Source organism: Cynocephalus volans, chromosome 13 (assembly GCF_027409185.1).
Source record: "Cynocephalus volans isolate mCynVol1 chromosome 13, mCynVol1.pri, whole genome shotgun sequence".
Classification (NCBI taxonomy): Eukaryota; Metazoa; Chordata; class Mammalia; order Dermoptera; family Cynocephalidae; genus Cynocephalus; species Cynocephalus volans.
Window position 1 is genome coordinate 5,197,305 of NC_084472.1, and position 24,608 is coordinate 5,221,912.

Consider the following 24,608-nt stretch of genomic DNA (forward strand, 5'->3'; position numbering starts at 1 on the left):
ATATATACATACACTAAGAGTAAAAAGTGAGTGCAAATAAATGCTTTAGGAGCTCAGAAGCTGTTGGGGACTTCAGCTGAGCGGGCCCTTAATTTAATTGATTCATTGAATAACCATGGACTGAGTACTTACTATGTGCCAGGCACTGTTTGCTCATGGAAGATGACATTTGATATCTGAATGGGGTTTAAAGAGTGAATAGAATTTATGTAGCCGGAAAAAAGGTAAGAATCCCGTCACAAGCAAAAAGAAGAATGTGCAGAAATACAAGAGTGGGAAAATGTGAAGTGTGAAATAGACTAGCTCGGCTTATGGAGAGGATTCATGCAACATCAGAAAAGAAGGTTGCAGAGCTACCTAGACTGGCGTGAAAAGATGTCCTAGGTATATTAAGTGGGAAAAGTAATTTGCAGTGCAGTGTGCTTAACATATTTCATTTTTGGCAAATATATGTTAACATATGTGACCCCCAAAATACAGCAGGAATATACATATAACTCTTAGTAGGGGCAATCTCTAGGGAATAAAATGGAAAGGGGCTGTCATTATGAAGTTCCATAATCTTTGGATTTTCCCCAGCCAAGCATGTATTACTTCTGTAATTGGGGAGGAGGAAGGGAAGCTAAAATGAAGGTAAATTAATAAATATTTTAAATACATAAGCTACAGAGTTTGGATCTAATTTGGTAGGCCTCAGTGAGCATGTGTCAATATTGGATTCTGTGAAGCCTAAGAGGCTTTTGAGAACATTTGTAAATATCCCAATAGTCCTTGATAACCCTTGCAAACATCTTTTGCTGAAAGAGCATTTTCTCTCAGTAGGCAGGCCCTGATACTTCCTTCCCCTAACCTTTCGGGTTAGCCTGAAATCCTGCAGCTCCAGACCCTGAGCCTTACTTTAGCTTGGTGGATTTACAACTCCTTCATCGCAGAGGGACTTCAGAATTCGAAACAAAACTAACAAAAAGCATCCTCAAGAACTACTACATTTTTTGTTTAAAACGGGAAGAGCTGAGAGGGCTTTGAAAGTAATTTCTTTCCTATTCTTTTGGTAACTTTGCAGTAATTCCCTAACAAAGCCACAAGGGAGGACTTATGGAAGAGAGTGAAGAAGAGAGAAAGGTTTCTCCTCACACAGCCTTCCATCCCCAACACATCTTCCCCCCAAAACAGCAGGCAGAGCAGCTTAGAAACTGTGGCTCCCTTTATTCCAAATCTCCAAAACCAAATCACCTGGTTCAGTTGACTCACCCAAGTGGAAAGAGATAAGAATGGGACCATGGATTCTCAACCAGAATCCCACGCCGCTGCAGTCAGCTGGTCACTGGGGTGCTGGAAAGCCTCCCCGCCTGACCCTTCACCTTACCTCCTGCAGGCCAGGACTGGGGCTTTGTCCACCCTTTCCCACCTTACAGAACCAGCAACATGGAGCTCAGAAGTGGAGAATCAAACCAATTGATGCTTAGTTGGGCACCAAAAACCTTTGCCTTGGACTCCCCTTACACTTCTTCTCTTCTGGGGCGGATCAGTAGTGCAAAGCAAGGCCCAGAGGTGAGATGAGAGTGGGCTCTAGTCCAGAAGCCTACAAACTACAACTGTCCTTTTATCATCCCTGTGGTGGGCCGAATAATGCTGCACCTCCCCCACACCAAAGATTTCCACACCGTAACCTGTGAACATGTTATCTTATATGGCAAAAGGGACTTTGCAGATGTGATTAAGTGAAGGATCTTGAGATAGGGAGATTACCCTGGATTATCCAAGTGGGCCTAATATAATCACAGGCATTATAAAGAGGGAGGCAGGAGGATCAGAGTCAGACAGGGAGATGTGACTGTGATAGGAGAATTCAGAGAGAGAGAGAGAGAGAGAGTGGAGGCTGCAGGAGGAATTGATTTGAAGATGCTGAAGCTGCTGGCCTTGCAATGGGGGGAGGGGCCCCTAGAAGCTGAAAAGACAAGGCAAGGGATTCTCCCCAAGAGCTTCTAGAAGCTGACACCCTGATTTTAGGACTTCTGACCTCCAGAACTGTCAGGTAATAATTTGGTTGTTTTAAGCCACTAAATCTGTGGTAATATGTTACAATAGCTATAGGAAACTAACACAACCCCCTTTCTGTGGCTCGCTGGGAGTCTCAATCCACTGGTGGATGCATCTGTAGCTGATTGAAAGTTAGGAGGATCGGTTCATTTGACCTTTTCATCAAACCCCACTAAGAAGCTTTATGGCACTGTAAGACCATCTCACATTGATCATAAAGGTTTCTGGTAAAATAAAACAGCCACTATAGTGACTCCTATGGCTCCCAGATCCTCAAAAGGCCAACCACAGATCTGGAACCACTTGATATCCACCTGAAGTCTCAACCACCATTTGACCTTCTGAGGTCTGTCAAAGAGGACCTTTAATTGAAATTTAAAATAACTGTATTTTTTTTTCTTATTAACAAAGTAATACAGCAAAGACATTGGAAAATATACATGAGCAAAAAGAAAAACATAACATGTAACAGCCTGAACAGAACTGACTCCATTTTGTTAAGCCTTAGAATTTAAAAACTTGTTCTCTCCTGTAAGCCAAACCACACAGCCTGCAGCTAATTGCTAGAACACAGTGACTCTTGCTCTCACATTGTACACAAGTAACTAGAGAAAAATTATTTACCCACATGGCCATTCTTTACTAGCTTACTAACCTAATCTTATTTGAGAATACCAGGAAATGAACCCATGGAGAATAAAGTATGACACTGGTCACCACCCACCTGGGAATTTCCTTGATGATTATCATCTGAAAAACTCAAGCGGGTCTGCACATCCCCGCTTGGTCACTATGAATCAACTTTTCACCAGAGACCCCTATAAAGCCCTTTGGCAAAGCTGGGAGGGGTGGAGATTGTCTTTGAGACACAAGTCCACCATTTCCCAGGCTGCCAGCTTCCTGATTAAAGGCTACCCTTCCTTACACCAACCGTTGTCTCTCAATGATTGGCTACTGTGCGGCAAGCAAAAGGACCTTTGGGGTCTCAGTAACAGACCAACACTTAGTCTTACTTAGATAACTACTGCTTGCTAACACCATAATTATCTTTCCAGACCTTTAAAAATAACTATACAGAATTTTTAAAATTAATCATTCTAAAAATACTACTTAAAATTTTTTATATACCATGAATATCTTTCCATGTCAACCATATCCATCTGCAACACTAGTTCTCAAAGAGTGATCTGGGAACCCCTGGGGGTTCCAAGACCTTTTCAGGGGTTCATGGGCTCACAAGTATACAGTAAGTTTCCTAGAGGCTAACATAATATATGATATTGCAACAGTTTGAATACAGAAGCAGAAATAAAAATACAGCTGCCTTCTATTAAGCTTAACATTAAAGAGAATAGCAAAAATCTAAAACCATGTCCTTCTCTCACTGTTCTTTCATTTTGTAACACTGTATATACTCATTTTTCATAAAATATGTTACTCCTGTTACCATGAGTTTATTTTTATATGAAATAATGAATATTTTAAAAATTTCTCGGTTGTAATTTCAAAAGTGTCGATAGATGTAGCACACATAAACAAAACCTTTTTGGAGCCCTCCCTAATTTTCAAGAATGTAAAGGGATCCTGAGACCCAAAAGTTTGAGAACGTCTGATCTACAATATCATTTTTTAGTGGCTGAATTAGTCCACTGATCTGGAGTGTCGTAATTCATGTAACCAGTAAGTAATGCAGAAGAATAAGATCCTTGAATTTATATTTGTGTACACCCTTACTTATATCTTTAGGATAATTTTCAGGGATTTTTTTAAATCTATACTTATTGTACAAAAAATAGAGCAACATCAATAATGCGAACCGCCCTCAGCCAATCAGCTATTTCCATCCTTTCTGTTTCCGGAAAGCATTTAAGACTCGTTGTAGATTAAGGGTTTGACACCAGGTTCTCATTTACAAGGGGCAAGTGCCTCGTGGATCGTCTAGTCCAGTGAGCTTCAAGTCCATCGCCCTGGAATCTTGTTTAAATAGCGAATTCCCAGGGCTGTGGGAAAGAACTGAGTGCAACTCTCGATTTCCTTGAACCCCATGTTTCTAAAATATAGGCTGAAATGAGTATCCCCGTGGGGCACGCTCGGGCCTGCTCTGCCGCCTAGGCCGCGCGGCGCGCTGTGGCCATCGTCTACCCGCAGGCGTCCGCCCTTCCGGGCCAGGGTTCTCCGCGTTTCCAGTGCCAAGCACAGTGCCAGGGACGCATGAATCGCTCCACGAACTCCGGAAGGCTCTACCCTTGGAGGTCCTTATTCAGTAGGTCTGAGGCAGATCCCTGAAATCTGCATTTTAAATCATGCTGCTTCTGATGTCAAATAACAAGTGCCGCGGTCTTGCGTGCCGATGGCGGGGCCAACACCAGCCCCCTCACAGGGGCGCTGTGAGGATTCAGGGGCTCATTCTGAACGCACGGCACGTCCTCAGCTCAGCCACCAGAACATGACTAGCCTTTAATCCTTAGTAGCTGCTGATCTGCGCACTCCGCAGCCGAGGGGACCGTGAGAACGGGTCTGACAGGAAGGTCTGCGGGAGCCCGGGGTGGGCTGCGCAGGGGACCTAAGCCGCGTCGGGGAGGAGCGCGGGGGCGGGGCCGGGGCGGGGCCGGGGGCGGGGCCGGGGCGCGCTAGTTGACGGGAGCGCCGGGGAGTGAGAGACGCCTCCTGGCGGGAGCTGGCGGCGGCGGGACCCGAGATAGGGCGGAGGGGAAGGGGGAGCCGGGAGCCGCGGCCCGGGAGGAGGGCGGCGGGTGGGCCTGTCTCTTTAAGGAGCCCGAGGCTGGCGGGCGCTGCGCAGAGCGGACGGCGGGAGGCGCGGCCTGGCCTCGCTCGCACAGCCGCCGCGGCGCGCCCCGGGCTCGGCCGACCCGCCGGGGAACGAGGGGCAGTCGGCCTCGCGGCGCCGCGGCGCACGGTGAGCGGGAGCGGCCGGGGGTGCAGCCTCAGTGGCCGGGGAGGGCCGGGCGCCGAGCTCGGGCCTCTGGAGGCTGGAGGAGCCTGGGCCCGGCGCACGCAGAGGACAAAGTGGGGTGCCGCGGCGGTCGGCTCGGGCGCGCAGGCCGGGCGGCGCGAGCCCGCAGCATCTCTGTGGCCGTGCGGGTCCGGGCCCTCGCAGCCCGCGGCGGCCGAGCCGGGGAGGGTGGGTGCGGGAGTCCCCCGGTGCCCGGCCCCCCGGGCTGCCCGCGCCCTCGGGGTCTGGGACAGCTGAACAGAGGTGTCTGCCCTGTCCTGGGTGCTGTCAGTGCCGTCTGCCTTGGGGACCACAGTCGCCAGTCTGAGGTTCGCAGAAACTGGTCGTGATGGATGAAGAGTAGTGCGGATGCGTCATTGTTTCTAATTCCTTAGAAAACAACCGAGAGGCCCTTTAAATAATTCCGTTACCTGATCGTACATGCCCTTTGCACTTGAATACTTTTTCCAGCAGCATTTTGGGAGCGAGGTGAATTTGTTAAACATTTCAGGAGACAACTATCAAAGATGGGGGGAATCCCATTTTTAGTGATCGTAGGGTGAAAACTAGTTCCAGAAAATCCGTTTTCAGATATCTTCTTTGGCCTCCACAAGTACATACTGGTGGCTCCAGAAATCATCCGACTTGGTATGTGATGTTAAATAAATCAGAAAATTAGGTCACTAACGGTCTTCAGGGAATCCTCTCGGGCCTCAGTGAAGATCTCCAGGGCTTTCTCTTTCAGAACTGAGTCATACCGGCTACAAAGCCCTTTATTCTTTTCACCTTCTTATTGCTTTTCCTTTATTGTACTTCGTGATACTTAGAATAAAAGTTTAGAGTAATCATAAAGGCCCCGTAAACCCACCTTTTATCTTTTCTCCCTGTTACATCAGTAGTCGTCTATTTTAATTGGTTATATTTTATGGGTGCGTTTTAACCCCAAGAAATTATGTTCTTTTTTTTTTATATATATATATAACCAGGTTGGCCATTTTAGCCCCAGTCAGAATTTGTGCTGGCTTTCTTTTTCTTTTTCTTTTTGAACTGTAACATCTTAATAACTTTGAAGAGTCTATGGTACTAATAGAATTAAAACAATATCTTCACATTTTAATAAATTACTTAGAGTTCTTAACGCAATTAACAATTTACTGTCCCTTTTTGCTATTTGCTTAATTATTTAAAGAGTGACTATGGACTCTACTCCTTTCTTTGAGCTGCTTTATTTTGGCTAATTGTAGTGAGACAAAATAGGATAGTCATGAGTAATCAGAATAATTTCCATTTACAAATTTGTTTTGATTCTAAGACCTGAAAAATTGCTAGATGTTTTAAAATTATAATACAATACTAATAGTTTTTATATGGGCTTAAAGTTGAATAATGGACCTAAAACTAAAGTTGAATGCAGTATTGAAACTAGTTATTTGCTTGATAGACTCTCAGATTACTGAGGGTTTAGATATATTCACTCTAACTTTGACAGTCACCGTTTCTGGGTAATCTGAGGAATTTCAGTATTCTAGGTCTTTGAAAATGGCTATCAGCATGATATTATATAAGATATGGGTTTTTTTTAATGTTTAAGTAATCTTTCATTGAGAATGATCTTTACATGATCACTCAAGAGTCTTTTGACACAAACAGTAAGTCTTGGTTTATGTTTTTTTCATTTTTGTATTTGTTTTTACCCTACTGCTTATCTTTGATTTTTTTTTTTTTTTTCCTTTTTCTTTGATTAGCTTCCTGGGAGTTACTGATTGTCTTCTGTGAAGAAACATGAAGTCAGACTGTGTTGTTATGCTTGCTCTAGCCATCTCAACGTTCCTGATGTGGCTCCCTGTGTCACTGAGCTGTAATAAAGCACTCTGTGCCAGTGATGTGAGCAAATGCCTCATTCAGGTAGGATGATGGGTACTTTTATTACTATTAAAATATATTGTAGACCAGATATATAGGGTATACATACACATCTAGAGTGTGCATATAGTACAGTGTAAGGCCTCAGTATTAGGTCAAGGCCTGAGGTACATGACACACTGGTCTGTATTTTTACTCCCTTAGTTCTCTTGCGTACAAATGAGGTTAAATTCAAGAAGTTCAATACCAAGTATAAAATCCTGCTTTATAAACATGTCATTACAAGGTGATGAGTACTCTCTAAAGAGTTTCCTTGTGCTATGGGTTTAATGTATCTTACAAAAATTCATGTACTGGAAACTTAATCCCCCTATAACAGTGTTAAGACAGTGGGAAATCCTATTATGGAAATTGAAAGGTCGGGCCTTTAAGAGATGATTAGATTGTGAGGACCATACCCTCCTGAATGGATTAACCCATTAATGGTTTAATGGATGGTCATGGGCATGGTTATGATGGCTTTATAAGGAGAACGAGTGAGCAGGTTAGCACTCTTGCTCAGCCGTTCACTGTGTGATACTTGTGTCACTGTGGAGAGTCACCACCCACAAGAAGGCCCTCACTGCATGTGTTCCCTGGGCTTTGGACTTCTCAGCCTCCGAAACTATAAGATAAACTTTATTTCTTTATAAAATACCTAGTGTCAGGTATTTTGTAATAAGCAACAGAAATGGACTAATACACCTTGTATAATCTAGTTTACATAGCAAAGAGGCTCAATGACTATATTTGGACAAAAATTTAGCTAGTCAAATAATAGACAAATACATAAACCTAAGTTTAATGTATTAGTTATCTATTGCTTTGTAGCAAAGTGTTCCCAAGCATAGCAGCTTAATGCAATAAACATTTACTATCTCATGCAGTTTCTGAGGGTCTCGAATCCGGAAGCAGTTTAGCTGGGTGGTTCTGACTCAGGGTCTTTCACAAGGTTGCAGGCTGGGATTGCAGAATCTGCTTCCAAGATACTTGAAAATTTTATCTCTCTTCCAGTCATCAGGACAAGCCTATTAATGTAGCTACCGTTCTCATTTTTTTGAGGAGAAAAGTGAGGTTAGGTAATTTGGCTGGTTATTACTCTCCATGAAGTTGTGTTAATTAGTGGTAAACTGCATGTCTTACATAGCTGTTCTCTCTTTCCCCATCCTATTAGACCATCAGCAGTCTTTCGCCTTTTGTACTTCTGCCTTTTTTTTTTTTGTGACCGGTAAGGGGATCGGAACCCTTGGCTTGGTGTCGCCCTCACTGCGCTCAGCCAGTGAGCGCACCGGCCATCCCTATATAGGATCCGAACCTGCGGCCTCGGCGCACCCAGCGCCGCTGTGCTCCCAGCGCCACACTCTCCCGAGTGAGCCACCGGTTGGGCCCGTACTTCTGCCTGTATTAACCTCCATTCTAGTTATTGGCTGTGGGCTAAGAAGCTCGATAACCACACATGTTAGCATTCTGTGTAAAATATGAATCAGCTAACTCTTGACTATAATCCTCATTTGAGAGTACATGTGTGTATGTACTAGAGTGAAAATTATTTTTATAGATCAGAGGCATTTTGTGCTTATTACTGACATTTTGGACCTCATTAATAGTTGAAATTCTAGTTGCCCCCATCTTACTTTGCATTACAAACCCAAACAGTTAACTAGAGATGTTTGTTTGTTGGTGGGTTTTTAACTTTTTTGGTATGGACATTTTCAAGTATAAATAGAGAAGAGTGTAATGAACCACCCATCAGCAATTATAACAGTCACTAACTTATGGCTACCCTTATTTCATTTATACTCCACTTCACCATCCACCCCCAGCTCTGTTTTCATTTCAAGCAAATCTCTTATATACTATTTTATCCATGTGTCTGAGTATCTTTAAGGATAACTCTTTAAAACGTATACATCAGACCAGTATTACAATTTAAAAATTAGTAGTACTTCTTTAATCATCTAATTCTACACATGGAGAGTTTGACATGGCATGTCTGCTGGGGCTTGTGCTGGCAGGAAATTTTGTCATCTGCACGTGAAGTCCGGCTTTGTGCTGTGGACAGCAGGGAATTTGTGCCACTTTCCAGGTAGTTTCAATATAGCTTCATTATTCATTATTAAAAATAAAGTCTCACAACATTTTCTATACTCATGGTTAAGTGGAAATTCATTTAAATCCCAAATTATTTTTTTGACTTTTCAAGTCTATAACTCTCATTAGTTCAAATAGTTAACAATTATACTTTATTTAAAATATCTAGCTTTGTACGGGAGTATTTAAAAGAGAAAGCTTTTGGCTAATATTGATAAATACTCTCAAAGGATTTTTTGTTTGCTTTACTTTTTAACTTAAAAAAATTTAAGACAAAATACTTTAAAAAGTAAAGAGTACTATATAAGTGTGAACATTGGAAAAGCAAGTGAAGTGTGTTATCCTTGTTACTAGTGATGAACTGATATTGATACACTATTATTAACTAAAATTCATAGTTTGCATTAGGGTTCACCCTTTGTACTTTCTATGGGTTTTAACAAATGCATAATGTCATGTATCTGCCATTACAGTGTCAACCAGAATAGTTTCGCTACCCTAAAAATCCCGTGTGCTCTAACTTGTTCATCTCTCCTTACCTCCCCACAAACCCCTAGTCACCACTGTCTTTTACTATCTCAGTAGTTTCACCTTTTCCAGCATATCATGTACTTAGAATCGTACAGAATGTAGCCTTTTCAGATTGGCTTCTTTCACTTAGCAATATGCATTTAAGTTTCCTCCATGTCTCTTCATAACTTGATAGCTCATTTCTTTTTATTGCTGATTAATACTTCAGTGTATGAATGTATCACAGTTGTTATCCTTTCACCTATTGAAGGACACCTTGATTGCTTCTAAGACTGGTAGTTTTAAATAAAGCTGCTATAAATATCTGAGGCTAATCATTTTCCTGAAGAGAATTTTTGGTTGGTTGGTTGGTTGGTTTTGATTGGCTCGTTTTCTTGTGATTGAAGGGTGGGTTGATGGTCAGTAGATCCCTGGTGTGGGGTGTCTGCTCTAGTAGATGCTAGAGTGTGGGGTAGCCTCACTGGTCTGATAGACACTTGAACTGTTAACACCCTCTTTTTTAGCCCTGTTCTCTTCAGTTGAAGAAGGCATTGGCTATTGGTATTTCATGCACCAGCAGTTTTTAAGTGGGATCCTTAGGTGTCTTAAGGGCTTCAGGGGATCCCCAGAATTATATTCAAAATTGTATATGTACAGTTTTCTGGGGACAAGATCCATAGCTTTCAAGAGGTTCTCAGAATGGTTGATGGCCCTGAAAAGGTTAACAGTTGCTGAGTCTTTGCTTTCTATTGCAATATACTGAGTTATCATTAAAATTCCACTTTCATATTCAACAAAGCACAAGCTACATTGACGTTTTAGATGACAATAATAGCTTTCTCCTTAAACTTACAGAAGAAGAGCATGTACAGAAATGACTAATAAAAGGTAGGAGGTAAGTACTGTAAGAAAGACAGAGATACAATGCTGTAGAAGTTTAAAGAAAGATATTACTTCTCTCTCAGAAAGAATTTAGATTTTTTTTTGCTGGTTTGGTTTAGGTTGAATAACATCTGTAGTGCTGAAATGAAGTACTATGAGGATAAGTTAGAACATTTGTTTATGTTGAGCCCTCTGCACTCATGAAATAACTAAGTATAAAAAATTTTCCCTGGAAGCTCATAGTTATGTAAATATTTTTTACCGGCATGGTTGCAAGGCAGTACAGTCACTCCTGCCACTCCTACAAGTTGCTTATGCATAAGGGTGGTCCCTATATAAATATTTATTTTGTGCTTCTAACAGGAAAGAAATCTACTCTAAACATCAAGAAAGTAAGATTGTCATCCTCTTGATATAGTTCCTTGCTCATATCATGAGTGGTTCAGCTATCCTATTTCAGGAAAAAAAAAATTGATAATATAGGATTTTGCTTTTAGCAAGGTTTTTATACTTTCTTCTGCTGCTTTTAAAAGGACCTTTTAAAATTTGCATCAATATTATGCTCTGCTCCAGAAATCTCAAGGCCTATTATGTACCAAGGATGGAAAAACCCTGTATTGACTTGTGAGTACTTTTGGCTGATATTTATGGTCATTTTAAGGAGAATATATACATTATATTTCATGAAAATATTCAAACTTAGGTCCAGAGATCATTGATGCATTATTTTAGCACATTACTGGTTATCTGAAAGTTTATTTAGCATTTTTATGTGCTAAATCAGCAGTCTGCTTTTTTATTCTAAAAATTAATTTACATATTAAATAAATTAAAAATGTTCTGAAATAAGTTGGAATTTCAAAATAGTTTATTTCTTACCAATAATTCTAGTTTTGGGGGGGGTTATTTTTTATTTTTTATCTTTTTTGGTGGCTGGCCAGTATGGGGATGTGAACTAGTTTTTTAAAGTATATTTTGTCTTAAGTTAAAAATATAAATAGAGGAGCCGGCCCGTGGCTCACTTGGGAGAGTGTGGTGCTGATAACCCCAAGGCCACGGGTTCAGATCCCTGTATAGGGATGGCTGGTTGGCTCAATTGAGAGAGCATGGTGCTGACAACACCAGCTCAAGGGTTAAGATCCCCTCACCGGTCATCTTTTAAAAAAAAAAAAAATAATAATAATAATATAAATAGTTCAGGGAACTTTAGGGCTTTCTTAATTACTGTAAACTAAAAAATTAACTTTCTCTCTTTTTCCTTAATCAGTGCAAATTGGATTACACATTAGTCTTTTGCTGCAGTTAGCTTGAATTTGTTGCTTTACTAGTAATATTTTGGCTTACAATATAAAATATTTTATCTTTTCTCTGTGAACATTATTTTCCTATATTGTTTTTTCTTCTTCATCCTACTTCTTGCTATTAAAAGTTGTGGTTCTTACCCATTTTTGTCCTGTTTTGCTTTAGTTAACACCCCATGAAAATCTTTGAAATTAATGTCCAAAGGTAGTAAGTTAAGCATGCTGTAATTTAAAGGAAGAATAAGTCATTGTTTCCCTCCAAATGTTTACAGCAGATATAATAACTGCTAAAATGTATAAGAGGAGATTAACTTTATTTTTACTGGCTATTTCACCTATTGAATTATTACATTAATACAAAGATCAGGATTTCATTGGAACACTTAGAAATTTTCCAACACATGTAAAATAGAAAGAATAATAAAATAACCCTCCATCTACCCATCACTCAGCTTCAACAGTGATCAATATATGGCTGGTTCATCTATACCTACCCCAACTCACCCCAGCTGGATTATTTTAAAGAAGTTCATTGGGGCACTTTTACAGTAAATAGGATTAACATCATTAAATTTTTGTTACTAGGTTTATATAAGAAATGGGTGCCATTTGATGTAGTTCATGTATATACATGAACTTGTATGCTGATTTATTTAGCCAAAAGGATAAATTCTGTTTTCAGTACCAACACTTAAGTTTATGTTATTTTCAGGGCAAAAGTTTACCAATCAGTTAGAATCCATAAAGAATAATATGATAATGAAAATTAGGTTGATATTTCTTTTCTGAGTTTTTATGTTTATTCTTTTGTATGTAGGCTAATTGTTTGAGGATGTTTTGCTTTATTATTTGTTTTTAAATACCCATTGACCTAAGTAAAGGTTGTAAAAGAACTGTCAGCATAGGTATAATCTAATGCTTGGTTGATTACTGATGCTTACACAATATGCATTTACTTAATTAGATTTGTTCTTACACCCGTTTTTTTTAATCAAGATATTATAAATACTTAGTTTGCTTAATTTAATATTTAAAAACTTCAGTATGTGTTTTTGAGTATCTTATTTAATATCTCCTACTCAAAAATTCAGAAAATACGTAGAAATAGAAAAAGGAGATCAGTCCTATTATCCAAACACAGACTGTTCTTACTCTTTTGACATAGTCATTTCTAGGTTTTTATTCTATGTTTAGGTGATTTTTAACAATTATGTTGTAATTGTATCCAACTTTTGTGTTCTCTATTTTTCACTAGCATTGTTTTATGTTTCTTTGTAAAAAAATAAAAGTATTTGTGTTAGTTTGGAAAAGTTCAGTTTTAGCTGAAAAATCAAATAAAGAAATGTATTTTCAGTCTTCTGCATTGCTTTAATACCAGCTTGCATTTAGATAATGCCTTATACTTTTCAATTCAGGTTTATTTTTAAAAATTTTATGGAGAATCCACAGTGTACCATACTGGGTTTTCAAAGATCTCCCAAGCATTTTTTTGGTCAGGTTTATTGAGGTATAATTCACATACAGTACAATTTACTCTGTTTAGGTATATAGTTTTATGACTTTTGACAAACATATACTTATGTAACTACTACCACAATCAAAACAGAGAATATTTCGTAACCCTAAAAAGTTCCCATGTGCCTCCTTTGTAGTGGGTCCTAGCTCTTTCCCCGCCTTAGCCCCTGACAACAACTGATTCGATTTTTGTTGCTGTAGTTTTGCCTTTTCCAGAATGTAATGTAAATGCAATCATACAGTAGGTAGCCTGTTGTTTCCATCTGGCTTCTTTCACTTGGTATAATGCTTTGTGATCCATCTATATTGTTGAGTATATCAGGTAATTCTTTCCTTTTTGTTGACAAGTAGTACTTCACCATGTGAACTGCCACAGTTTGTTTATCTATTCACCAACTGATGGACCTTGGGTTGTGTCCAGTTTTTGATGATTATGAGTAAAGTTGATACCTTCCTGTGCAGGTCTTTGTATGAGTCTATGTTTTCATTTCTCTTGAGTAAATATCTCAGGGTGGGATTGCTGGGTCACCAAAGCATTTTGATATTCATTACCTCATTTGGATGCCAAAGTCTGGAAGGGAAAATCCAGCCATACCATCCCCTTTTTGTGGCTGAGAAACAGACTCGGGGTCATATGCTTCAGCTTGTGGGCTGGGACTTAAATCCTCTAAGTCCAAGTCATTTGTTGTCTTTACTAGACTATAATGTTGTTTTCAATGATGTTTCCTTGTTTTAACAACAGAGCTAATCTCTCAGATCTTGGCAACAGTTAGAGAATGGAAATATTTATCAATAAATGAGCATCAGAATATAGATAAGATTCTTTCTCAAGTTATTAGTTTCCATCTCTGGCCTGGAAATTTGGAAGTTTATACAATAAATTTTAAATTCTTATAGTGTAGTTATAGTCTTAAATACTGCCTCTCCTCCAGTTTATTTTGCATAGAGGATTAAGATCTCACCAGAATGTTAATTGTATATGGAATAATATTTTTTGTTAAAGTTGACTGAATAGTTATATAAAATCTCTGTCTTCTGGTATTCAAAAAATTGAAATTCTTTCATATTCAAGGTTTTCCTTAATACAAATGTAGTAAAATATATTTTAAATGATAACTTTTCCCCAAAACTTTTTATCTTTGCAGATTTTCATTTCATATAAGCTTTTAAACAGCTTGCCATATTCTCTCTAAATACTCTTACTGGTCAATAGAAGATAGCCCAAAGGTATAAATTTCAGTTTTCCATTTAGTATAAAGTTTTTGTTTTTTCCATCATAAAATTATTGAACCAACATGGTTACCACAGTTTAAGGACTTCTACCATAGTACTAGAACATATGTCTTCGTACACTGGCTGTAACATGCAGTGGAGGTAGAAAAAGCCTTGAGTCAGAAGACCTGGTGTCAAAGCCACAGTTGTGTGAACTCAGAGGTATCTCTAAACCACTCATTCTGTCTTCTCATCTGTGCAGTGAGGATCAACCACACTTTCTCTGAGACTCCAGACTAGACTAGCAGATGATATAGTCATTAACTGGCTGAAGCAACAAAAGAATTAAGTACTGAATTCCAAGTCACTGGTTTTGCGACTCTTAGCCAATGATACCTATTTTACCTTTACAAACAGTGATTAAACTTGGGCAGTAGCACTTCTAATTGTATTCAGGTACTGAGAGTGAAAGATATAATAATGCCTTTGATTAAATAACCTAAAGGATTATCTAACTTTAATTATGGGCTCATTCTGTCTAAGGATGAGTAATAGCTATAATTGAGATGATAAATTAATGAGAAATAAGCTTTATATTTCTCATTCCAGTGTTTCAAAAACAGGACTATCTAACCAAAACTGGGGTCAAATTCCAGCCACTTACTAATTGAGCAGTAATTGATGTATAAATTTCATAAATTCATTTGAAAATTGAGGATAATACCTATCTTGATAGGGGCTTTATGAGATTCCACATAATGCATATAAAACAGCACAGTGCCTGTTCGTGTTAACTTAAGAACTTTGGGGGAGGTGGTGGCAGTAAATAATTGGAAGCATTGAGTCAGTCTTTATTTTGGACTTCTGTGAACTTTGTGTTTGGTTTTAATCACATGTTCCACTCAACTGAGCAGTACCCAAGTTTAGTCATAGTGAGGTTAGTAAAGAATGTAAATAACCCAGTCCAAAGAGAAAATTACAAATTTTAACTCTACTGTATTTTCTACTTAAGAAGTGGAAACTTTGAAATAATAGTAAAATGAAGGCTAACAAAATTTTTCAAAGTGCTAATAAAGAATGAGAAAGTGGACAGGGTGTGGAAGGGATTAAACATTTAAGGACTATTTCTGAATTTTGGCACGTAAGAAGTCCTGTTATACAGCTATTAAATTATGTTGACAGATTTTTATAATAGGGAAATGCTTATATTTTTAGGTCAAGATAGTGTATATTTATTATTTTGTTAGAAATGCATAAGAATTTACCAAAGTGGGAGGAATTTGAGTGTTTTTTCTCCTTCTACTCTAGTAGATATTTTCCAAGGTCTTTTATAATTAAAAAAACAAAAACAAAAAACAAACAAAAAAAAAACCCTGAACAAATGTTGTAAAGCATTCCTTTTTATTTTGACTCTAGCCTTTCTGGTTATAGAAGATTCACTTATGTCCTCATAACTGAAACAGCTAAAAGTAAAGTTTTCTTTTTAAGTGTCCTGAAGAAAAGATTCTGCTTGATTTAAATGGAGTAATTGTGTTTTTCTGTAATCCTTAATTTATCACAGAGAGATACATTTTGACGGTCTTTTTAAATCTCCAATATTTGAGTTCAAAACACTTTAAAACTATTTTTTATATTTAGAAGCATTCATCCTAACCACAGTTTACTTGCTGTCAAAAAAATTAAAGTGTATATTTCCAAATATGTTCATGACAAAACATTATGCAGTGATGTGATATTTAAAGACATGTAGAGTGAAAAGAAAAAGGTGAATTACTTGATGAGCTACAGTGTTTATAACTATTTACATGTGGAGATTCATTGTTACACTTTGTTTCTTGACTTAAAAACAATAGTCATAAATCAAGTGATTTCCGTACATTTTTGCTCTCTTGATTTGCAGCGAGATTTTGAGATCCTAGATGCCATATATTAAATTTATCTATATGCATTGTTTTTCTCCTGGAAAGTGAGAAGTTTGTTTTTGAAAATTGAAAAGGCACAAATGCGGACCAAAAGGATGGTTTGAGGATCTTGTTTTTCTTATTTCCTAATATCCTAAAAAGAATGCTGACATGAGTTATGAAGAATAGAGTATTTGATTTACTCTCTATTCTTTACTCAAATTACTAAAATATCTTAATTATGTGATTAAATTTCTGTTTTATTAAGACAAAGGTTTTTTAGTTTTTACTATAGTAAGGTGGAAAGAAAGAAAAATATTAGCTAGGATATTGTTGCTTGGCATCCACCCAGTTATAGCAGTAATTCTTATCATTAAAGTCTTAGCCTGGATTTTTGTCTTTTGAACAGTACACTAATAAAGATTATCTTTCGGTCATTTCTCCCATATCTCTCCTTCCTATAGCTTTTCACTTTGTATTCTATCACTAAATTATAAATCAATAAGCACCTTAACCACAATATATTATTTTATCATACAAACATTTAAAAGGACAGCACAAACATCTGTTAAGAGGGTGTGAAATACATTTAATCTTCAGGGCTGGATAACCCAGGCCAGTTCAAGCAACTTAAATAGGCTGTTAGTTTTCACTTTCCATTATTAGCAGTAATTTTATAGTATCACCCATCCTTTTATTGCAATTTAAAACATCTCACAAATACCTAAGAGTAAAAGGCATAATGAATGCCTTGAAGACTCAGATTTCTCTGATGGAAGCCATTAAGTTGACATTCATTTTTCAGTTATTTAGCATAATATACAGTAATTTATTGAACAAACTACCATTTGGAAGCTGCATTAAAAGGAGAGACACTAGGTTCTTTGTAATTTGTTACTTTTCTTATTTGTTTCTCTTGAGTTAGCTTAAATAATAATGTAAATATAAGCAACTAAGATAGTAAAGGGATATTTTCTATATGGAATGTAAATTAAAATTTAAAAGAAACTTTATTTCTTTTCTATGGGTCTATGTTTCCATTTCTTTTGAGTAAATATCTCCGGGTGGGATTGCTGGGTCACCAAAGCATTTTGATATTCATTAGCTCATCTGGATGCCAAAGTCTGAAAGGGAAAATCCAGCAATACCATCCCCATTTTTGTGGCTGAGAAATAGACTCGGGGTTGTATGCTTCAGCTTGTGGGCTGACAACCTTTATAAAGCTAAAAAACAAAAAGTATCAGTATCGTTACCTCTGATAGTATTTTCTAAAAATGTGCCCTCAGAAAATTTTCTCTGGCTCCAAAGACAAGACAGACAGGTTTTTATGGAAAAACAAGTCACAAAGCATAGCTATAATAACTGTTTTTCTAGATTTCCTGGTAAGTTTGAGATTTTCTGAATCAAGTGTAATTGAATGGGGCCTGTTGCCTGATGCACAGCAAGCCAAATACTGACACTAGTTTTTGCAGCAGAGAAAATGGTTTATTCACAAGACAGCCAAGCGAGAAGATGGGAGAAATAAATCTCAAACCACCTTCCTGATAGTGGGAAAGAAGGGTTATTTATGGGGAAGTGGTTAGGAGTGGTGTGAGGTATGGGGAATTGTGATTGGTTAAAGGGTCTGAGGAAGTCTTCAGTGATCTTCACAGGTGCAAGCCATCTGCATGCCTCTTCATGGGTTGCATGTTCAAAAAATGGCAGCATTAGCATGATCTGGAGGTGGAGTTTTTGGCCCTCTGACATCAAAGGTTACCCATCAGATATTCAAACAGGCTCAGTGGAGAGGTGTGCAGCTCAACCAGTTTAACTTGGTTTGTCCTGAACCAAGCTAACTCCAAGGCTCCTGCAAAACACTGTGGGCGAACAACTCATGACTTCTGTGTCAGAGACATTATCTTAAAAGGCAGATAGGAAGAAACAGAGTGAGAGGTCAGTTATGGAAATTTATTAAAAGAATGAGCAAATTAAACAGGGAATAGATATTAACTGAAAAGACACCTGTTACATAAGCATCACCAGCTTTGTGATTAAGCATCTATACTTCTCAGTAAGTCCCTGTCCTTTTAGTCATCAGGCCCAGCAAAGTTACCTAATGTCTGTGTAAAATGAATGCAGCCTCAAGAACATTCATTGGGGAAAAGACACCTTCTTCAGTAAATGGTGCTGGGAAAGCTGGATATATCCAAGTGTAGAAGAATGAAACTAGACCCATATGTCTTGTCATATACCCAAATCAACTGAAAATGGATTAAAGACTTAAGTATAAGACCTGAAACTATAAAACTCCTAGAAGAAAACATAGGGGGAACACTTCAGGATGTAGGATGGGCGAAGACTTTATGAGTAAGAACCCAAAAGCACAAGTAACAAAAGAAAAAATAAATAAATGGGATTATATCACACTAAAAAGCTTCTTTCTGCACAGCAAAAGAAACAACAGAATGAAAAGACAACCTACTGAATGGTAGAAAATATTTGCAAACCATGCATCCAACAAGGGATTAATATCTAGAATATACGAGGAACTCAAACAACTTCACAGTAAAAAAACCCAAATAATCCAAGTAAAACATGGGTAAAGGAGCTGAATAGACATTTCTCAAAGGAAGACATACAGATGGCCAACAGGTACATGAAAAAAATGCTCAGCATCACTCACTAATCATCAGGGAAATGCAAATCAAAATCACATTGAGATATTATCCACCCCAGTTAGACTGGCTAATATCAAAAAGAATAACAAATGCTGGCAAGGATGCAGAGAAAGGGAAACCCTCCTACACTGATGGTGGGACTGTAAACTAGTACAGCCGTTATGGAAAACAGAGTGGAGTTTTCTCAAACCACTACAGATAGAATCACCATGTGATCCACCAGTCCCACTTCTGGGTATATACCCAAAGGAATGGAAATCATCCTGTAGAAGGGACACCTGCACTCCCACGTTCATCATAGCTCTACTTACAACAGCCAAGATATGGAACCAGCCTAAATGTCCATTGAAGGGCGACTGGATAAGGAAAATGTGATATATACACACAAAGGAACATTACTCAGCCATAAAAAAGATGAAATCCTGCCATTTGCAGCAATGTGGATGAGCTTGGAGAAAATTATATTAAGTGAAATAAACCAGGCACAAAAAGAGAAATACCTCATGTTCTTACTCATAAGTGGGAGCTAAGATACAAAGAAAGAAAAACCATAATAAAACTTGGACTTTCAGAAGGAGAGACAGACCTATAGTTACTAGAGGTGTGAAAAGGGGAGGATAGGGGATAAGGAGTAATTGGGTAAGGGACACGAAAAGTAATTATGATTTGTAATAATGAACATGTTAATAGTATTGATTTGATCATCACATACTGTACACAAGTAATGAGAGTCAACTAATTTGCATACATTAGGTCGCAGATATACACTGATAACAAACTAATGAATTAGAAAATAGCACAATTGTTGAATCCCAGAATTACTGTGTAATAGCTGGGGGACTTTGGGAGAAAAAAACAGGAATTAAAATCACTGTTACAAGAAATGTCATATTAGAAGGATGGGCTTATTCCAATAGTCTTAGAAATATAATATGATGAATTTAATATAGAGATAAATATTATGTCCTATGTTTAAGTTTTAAAAGCCCAGTATTAATAAGAAACAAGAATTATATATTATATAGCATTGGTTAATTTTTAAAAACATGTATATCAGTGGTGTTCTATTAAGTCTCAGATTTTTAAATCTTACTGAAATTGTTAGAATAGTAAACTAATTTTAGGCTACTTTGACTTTAAAAAGTAGTGTCCAGAATCGAGAAGTTAAGAGATCTACACAGCTTTTTACTAATTACATTATGCTCTGAAGTATGATGATGATGATTTACAATCACCACACTCCAGCTGACAAAGGTTGTGTCAGGATAGTACAATTTAACATTGTTTCATGGGAACAACAGAGGAACCTAGGGGAGGGAGTACAGGGTGTTTAATCTAAAATGAGTGGACAGGGGAGTAAAAGATAGACACTCTTGTTTTAAACAGGCTTTTTTGGTTGGAAGTGACTAAAGCCTACTGCAATTGATAAAAATATCTTGACTGATAAGATTATCTCTACCTGATAAGAATATCTCTAAGAGCAGGAAGTGCAGCTATGCCTCTCAAAGGACCAGAACTAAGAAGTAGAACATTGTTAAGGAATCAAGTGGCTTTTTCCTCCCCTATCCAGTGCTCTTTTTCTTGTGACTATGCACGTGGCCTAATATGGCCTTCCCAATCCCAGCTTTACGTTATCTCCCAGTTCAAGTTCCTAACAGAGGTTGACAGATACCTGTGTCCCACTTCCAAAATCTTGGAAGAGAATATGATTGACCAGCTAAAGTCTATTTTCTATCTTTGTTCCAGTTATTTTTATCCAGGGAGAAGAAAGGTCATATAGTTCAAAACATAGCTGCAGAAACCCAGAAGGGTAGGAATCAAGGGTGGGTGGCAACCAAGAGGGACAGACGGTCCCAACTGTCCAGTGCACAATCCGTGGACAATTCGAATGGCATTGTTGAAGAGAAATTATGTTTGGAGGAGGGAGCAGGGGTCTTAAAGAGCAGGCTTCTGGGAATCTACTTTAGTTCAACATAAGAAAACACTTATTAGAGCTTTACCAGATTGGAAAGGCTATTTTAGGTTATTAGGTTCCTCATCCGTTGTGGGTGGAAAGACCATTTGTCTTATTTCTAGGACAAACGTTAGATGGGAGAATGGTTTAGTTGACCTGTGAAGTTCCTTCTAAGCCTGAGAGTAAAATCAGTTTTGTCATAAGTTATTTCCAACAAAATCATAAAATATTAACGTTGTTCTTATAAATATGTATGGTATCTCTTAAACCAGGGAAAGTCGAGTGGGCAGTGGTAGCTGCAGAACTTCTGTTTAAGTTGGGTTGTGTAGGAGTGACAGTACAGTGGCAAGGGGGACAGGGGCAAAGGCTAAAGGCATCTCCTTGAAGCTTCATTTATAAAGCAAGCTGTATTAGTTAGCTTCTGTGGAGTAACAAACCACCCCAAAGTTCAGTGGCTTAAAACAATGACCATTTATTTAGTTCTTGCTTTTGTGGGTTGGCGGTATCACCTGGGTGGTTTTCTGGCCTCTTCCCCATGTCTGTTGTCAGCCATTGGTTGGTTGGAGGCTGGCTGGTCTGCGATGGCTTCAGGTGGACTGATGTGTCCACATGTCCTTATCCCGGGCAGCTGGGCAAAGTCCTAAGAGACAGAGTGGATGCATTCAAGGCTTCTTGAGGCCTAGATTCAGAATTGACATGTGACTTCCACCAAATTCTGTTGATCAAAGCAAGTCTCAAGAGCATCTAAATTCAAGGGGTCTGGAAATAGATCCTGTCCTTGACCAGAGGATACGGGAAGTTACATTGCAAAGAGGGGTGGTATAGGAAGGGGAATAGTTGTCGCCTTCTTTGTAAATAATCTACCACACTAAGCATACTGTTTTAATATTTCACAGATCAATAAAAGAAGCATTTTTTAGAAGATGCTTTTATTCACTCCTTACATATTGAAAAATCACAGCTCCCACTACAAGTTGGCTGTTTACCTAATTTAGACAATGAATCCAATAGCTGAAAGGTAGATTTTGTTCTTGTATTCAGTTATTTATTGAGTTGGTGTCTGGGGTAAAGTTATGGGTTATAAACTGCAATGTTTTCTTTGCTTCAAAACAAGGTAAAAGCATGCAGTACATGTTTATCAAATGAGTCCAAAAGAAAAAATCTACTTGACATTGTAGAAATAGTTATGTTCCTACAAATAGTTAATGATGTTGAATTAAAAATTGTGGCAAGAGTAAATTACTATAAATGAAAATATTGTGGGTGTTTTTTTGCTTAAAAAAGTAGCAATTTTAGACAATTTAGTTATTTTAACAATTTTAGTAATTTGCAATTTTAAGTTTAAACATCTGTCTTGTTTTTAGGAGCTCTGCCAGTGCCGACCCGGTGAAGGGAATTGTTCCTGCTGTAAGGAGTGTATGCTGTGTCTCGGGGCCCTTTGGGACGAGTGCTGTGATTGTGTTGGTAAGTTGATATACAGGGAAGTTTCTTAACATTTCTTAGCACAGAATCCTTGACTTTAAGAGACTTTAGAGAATGTAAATGTATTTTATACGTATAAACAAGTATGTGTATAAAATATAGTAAGCATATAGAACATTGTGTTATTACATTCACTTGTATTAAATAGTATTTTCAAAGAAATGATAAATTTTTGCAGTGATGAATTTGCGAACTACCCTAATTTGATCACTACACGTATACTTGTATTGAAATTTAACTCTGTGCCCTATAAATATGTACAATCAAAACATTTAAATTAAAAAATAAAAATAAAAAACCAATATTTACATATGTGTATTTTAATTTTTATAGAAAAAGGTCTTGGAAGAAATTTAAAGTGCTTATTCCTTCAGAATTAGGAATGGGGGACTAAGGAGGAATTTTTTTACTCCTTATTTTGAAACTTTTTATACTTTTGTATTTTTAATAAGCATTTTGTTTTGTTTTAATAAAAAGTATGTTTTATAAGAAGTATCTGAGATGAGAAACAGTCTTCAAGATATATTAAGTAAAAAAAGCTAGGTGCAAAAGTGTGTTTAAAGAATGTTATCATTTGTGTTTTAAAAAGAAACTTACCTGCGTAGACTGTTGCTAGAAGAAACACCCATCATCCCTTCTCTCACCAGTCGTCTTCTTTATCTTTTAAAACCACAGTTCAAGTATCCCCTTTTCTTAGAAACCTTCCTCTTTTGACTGAGATGGGATCCTGCATGCTTCTGCTGGGTCATTTACCGCATGCTCCTGTAGTTGCGTTGCATGTTTCTTCCAACAGAGTATAAACTCCTTGAGAACAGGGATATTGTCATATTGATCTTTTTTACTTTAATATCTGTTTTTATTCAGAGTGAGATGTAGGCACATACTTTAGAAATCATGCAGTGCTAAAACAGTCCTGTCTTACTTCTTTCTAATCCTTTGGTCCTGTGTCCCAGAGACCACCACTTTCAACTCTTCAGAGCTGCGTTGCTTCCATAATTCTAAGTAATACCCTTGTACTGCTCCCTTGATTTTTTATTTTAGAGGCTACCAATTGACTTCCTGTTACGGTAGACAAGGATTTAGTTCTCTTATCTTCCCAAAATGGGATTAAAACTACAACTAGTTAAATCAATATTTACCTTAACAATCAGTTTAATAAATTAGTGTGAAATACTAGTTTGATGCGTAATAATGTAAGCACTAAGTTTTTAAATGAATTATTCTGTTACATGTCTTTTTGTATTTTGGGTATACTTCCTGAGAGATTTCCTAGTCTTTTAGCCCTTGTATTAAATTTTGAAAATTTTGACTTTCTTTTTTTGTCCCTTTTCGGGAAACATACTGTTTTTATTTTATAAATAAGATATTTATCTTATTCTTCTGGGACTGTTATAGAGTTTTGTTTTGAGGTTTTTCCTTCTACTCCTTGCACTGTTTTTGTTTTCTCGAATGTCTGGTGACCATTGGCCATCTATTCCTATGTAAACTTCGGGTGCTGTAAGCTGATTGGGAACGTGTCTGCCTCCCTAAAAGATGACTGGAGGATGAGCTGCCCTTTTGTTGAGGAGCCCTCTATTTCATGCCTATAAATGTTCCTCTTTGGGGTTGCGCAGCTTTTTCAGAGAAGGATCATCCAGATGCCTGTCTGAGGTGGGGTGAAGGTGAGGGGTAGTGGGCCTGGCAGCAAATGCCTAGGGCACTTAAGGGACAATGTCACAAGATTCAGTAAGTGTACTTTAATTTACTTGTTTGTTTGTTTTTTTTTCTCTCATCCTTATCTCCACCCTCTGCAATTTTTAGCATTCCCAGTCCAGGGCCTCTTTCATTTGATTTCTCTAGAGAATAACTTTCTCATCTTTCCTACGATAGCAGAAGAGAGTTAGGGACTTGAAGTCATAAGTACCTGCAAAGTAGGCTTGCCTCTGCCATACTTGCGGCCCCAATTTCTGAGTCTCCCAGGGTTCTGTGGGGAACACTGGCCTGTGAGGGAGACTGTGTAGTCAGTCACATTTAGCTTTTGGGTCCTTCAGAGATGGAGTTAGTGTTTTAGTTTTTTGGTTTTCCTTACAGTTTTATGGTGAATTCTGAGAGAACAAGAGCAGAAGTGTCTTTTCCTCCATCCTCTTATATTCATCTTGGTATCTCTAACAGCTGGTACAGTGTCTGGCACATAGAATGTACTTTTTTATGACTGTCACATAAGTAAGC

The 24,608-nt window shown here is 37.9% G+C and overlaps 1 protein-coding gene across 7 annotated transcripts in view; it reads left to right on the forward strand.

Annotated features, from left to right (window-relative positions):
• The first annotated feature begins 4,832 nt into the window (after nucleotides 1-4,832).
• Nucleotides 4,833-24,608, forward strand: part of TWSG1 (twisted gastrulation BMP signaling modulator 1) — an 81,279-nt gene continuing 61,503 nt past the window's right edge. For all 7 annotated transcript variants that reach the window (XM_063077361.1, XM_063077360.1, XM_063077359.1 and 4 more), the window contains exons 1-3: nucleotides 4,833-4,957; nucleotides 6,739-6,898; nucleotides 22,283-22,382. In XM_063077361.1, the coding sequence (XP_062933431.1) occupies nucleotides 6,776-6,898; nucleotides 22,283-22,382 (223 nt within the window). In that variant the 5' untranslated portion in view covers nucleotides 4,833-4,957; nucleotides 6,739-6,775. The remainder of the gene's footprint in view (nucleotides 4,958-6,738; nucleotides 6,899-22,282; nucleotides 22,383-24,608) is intronic.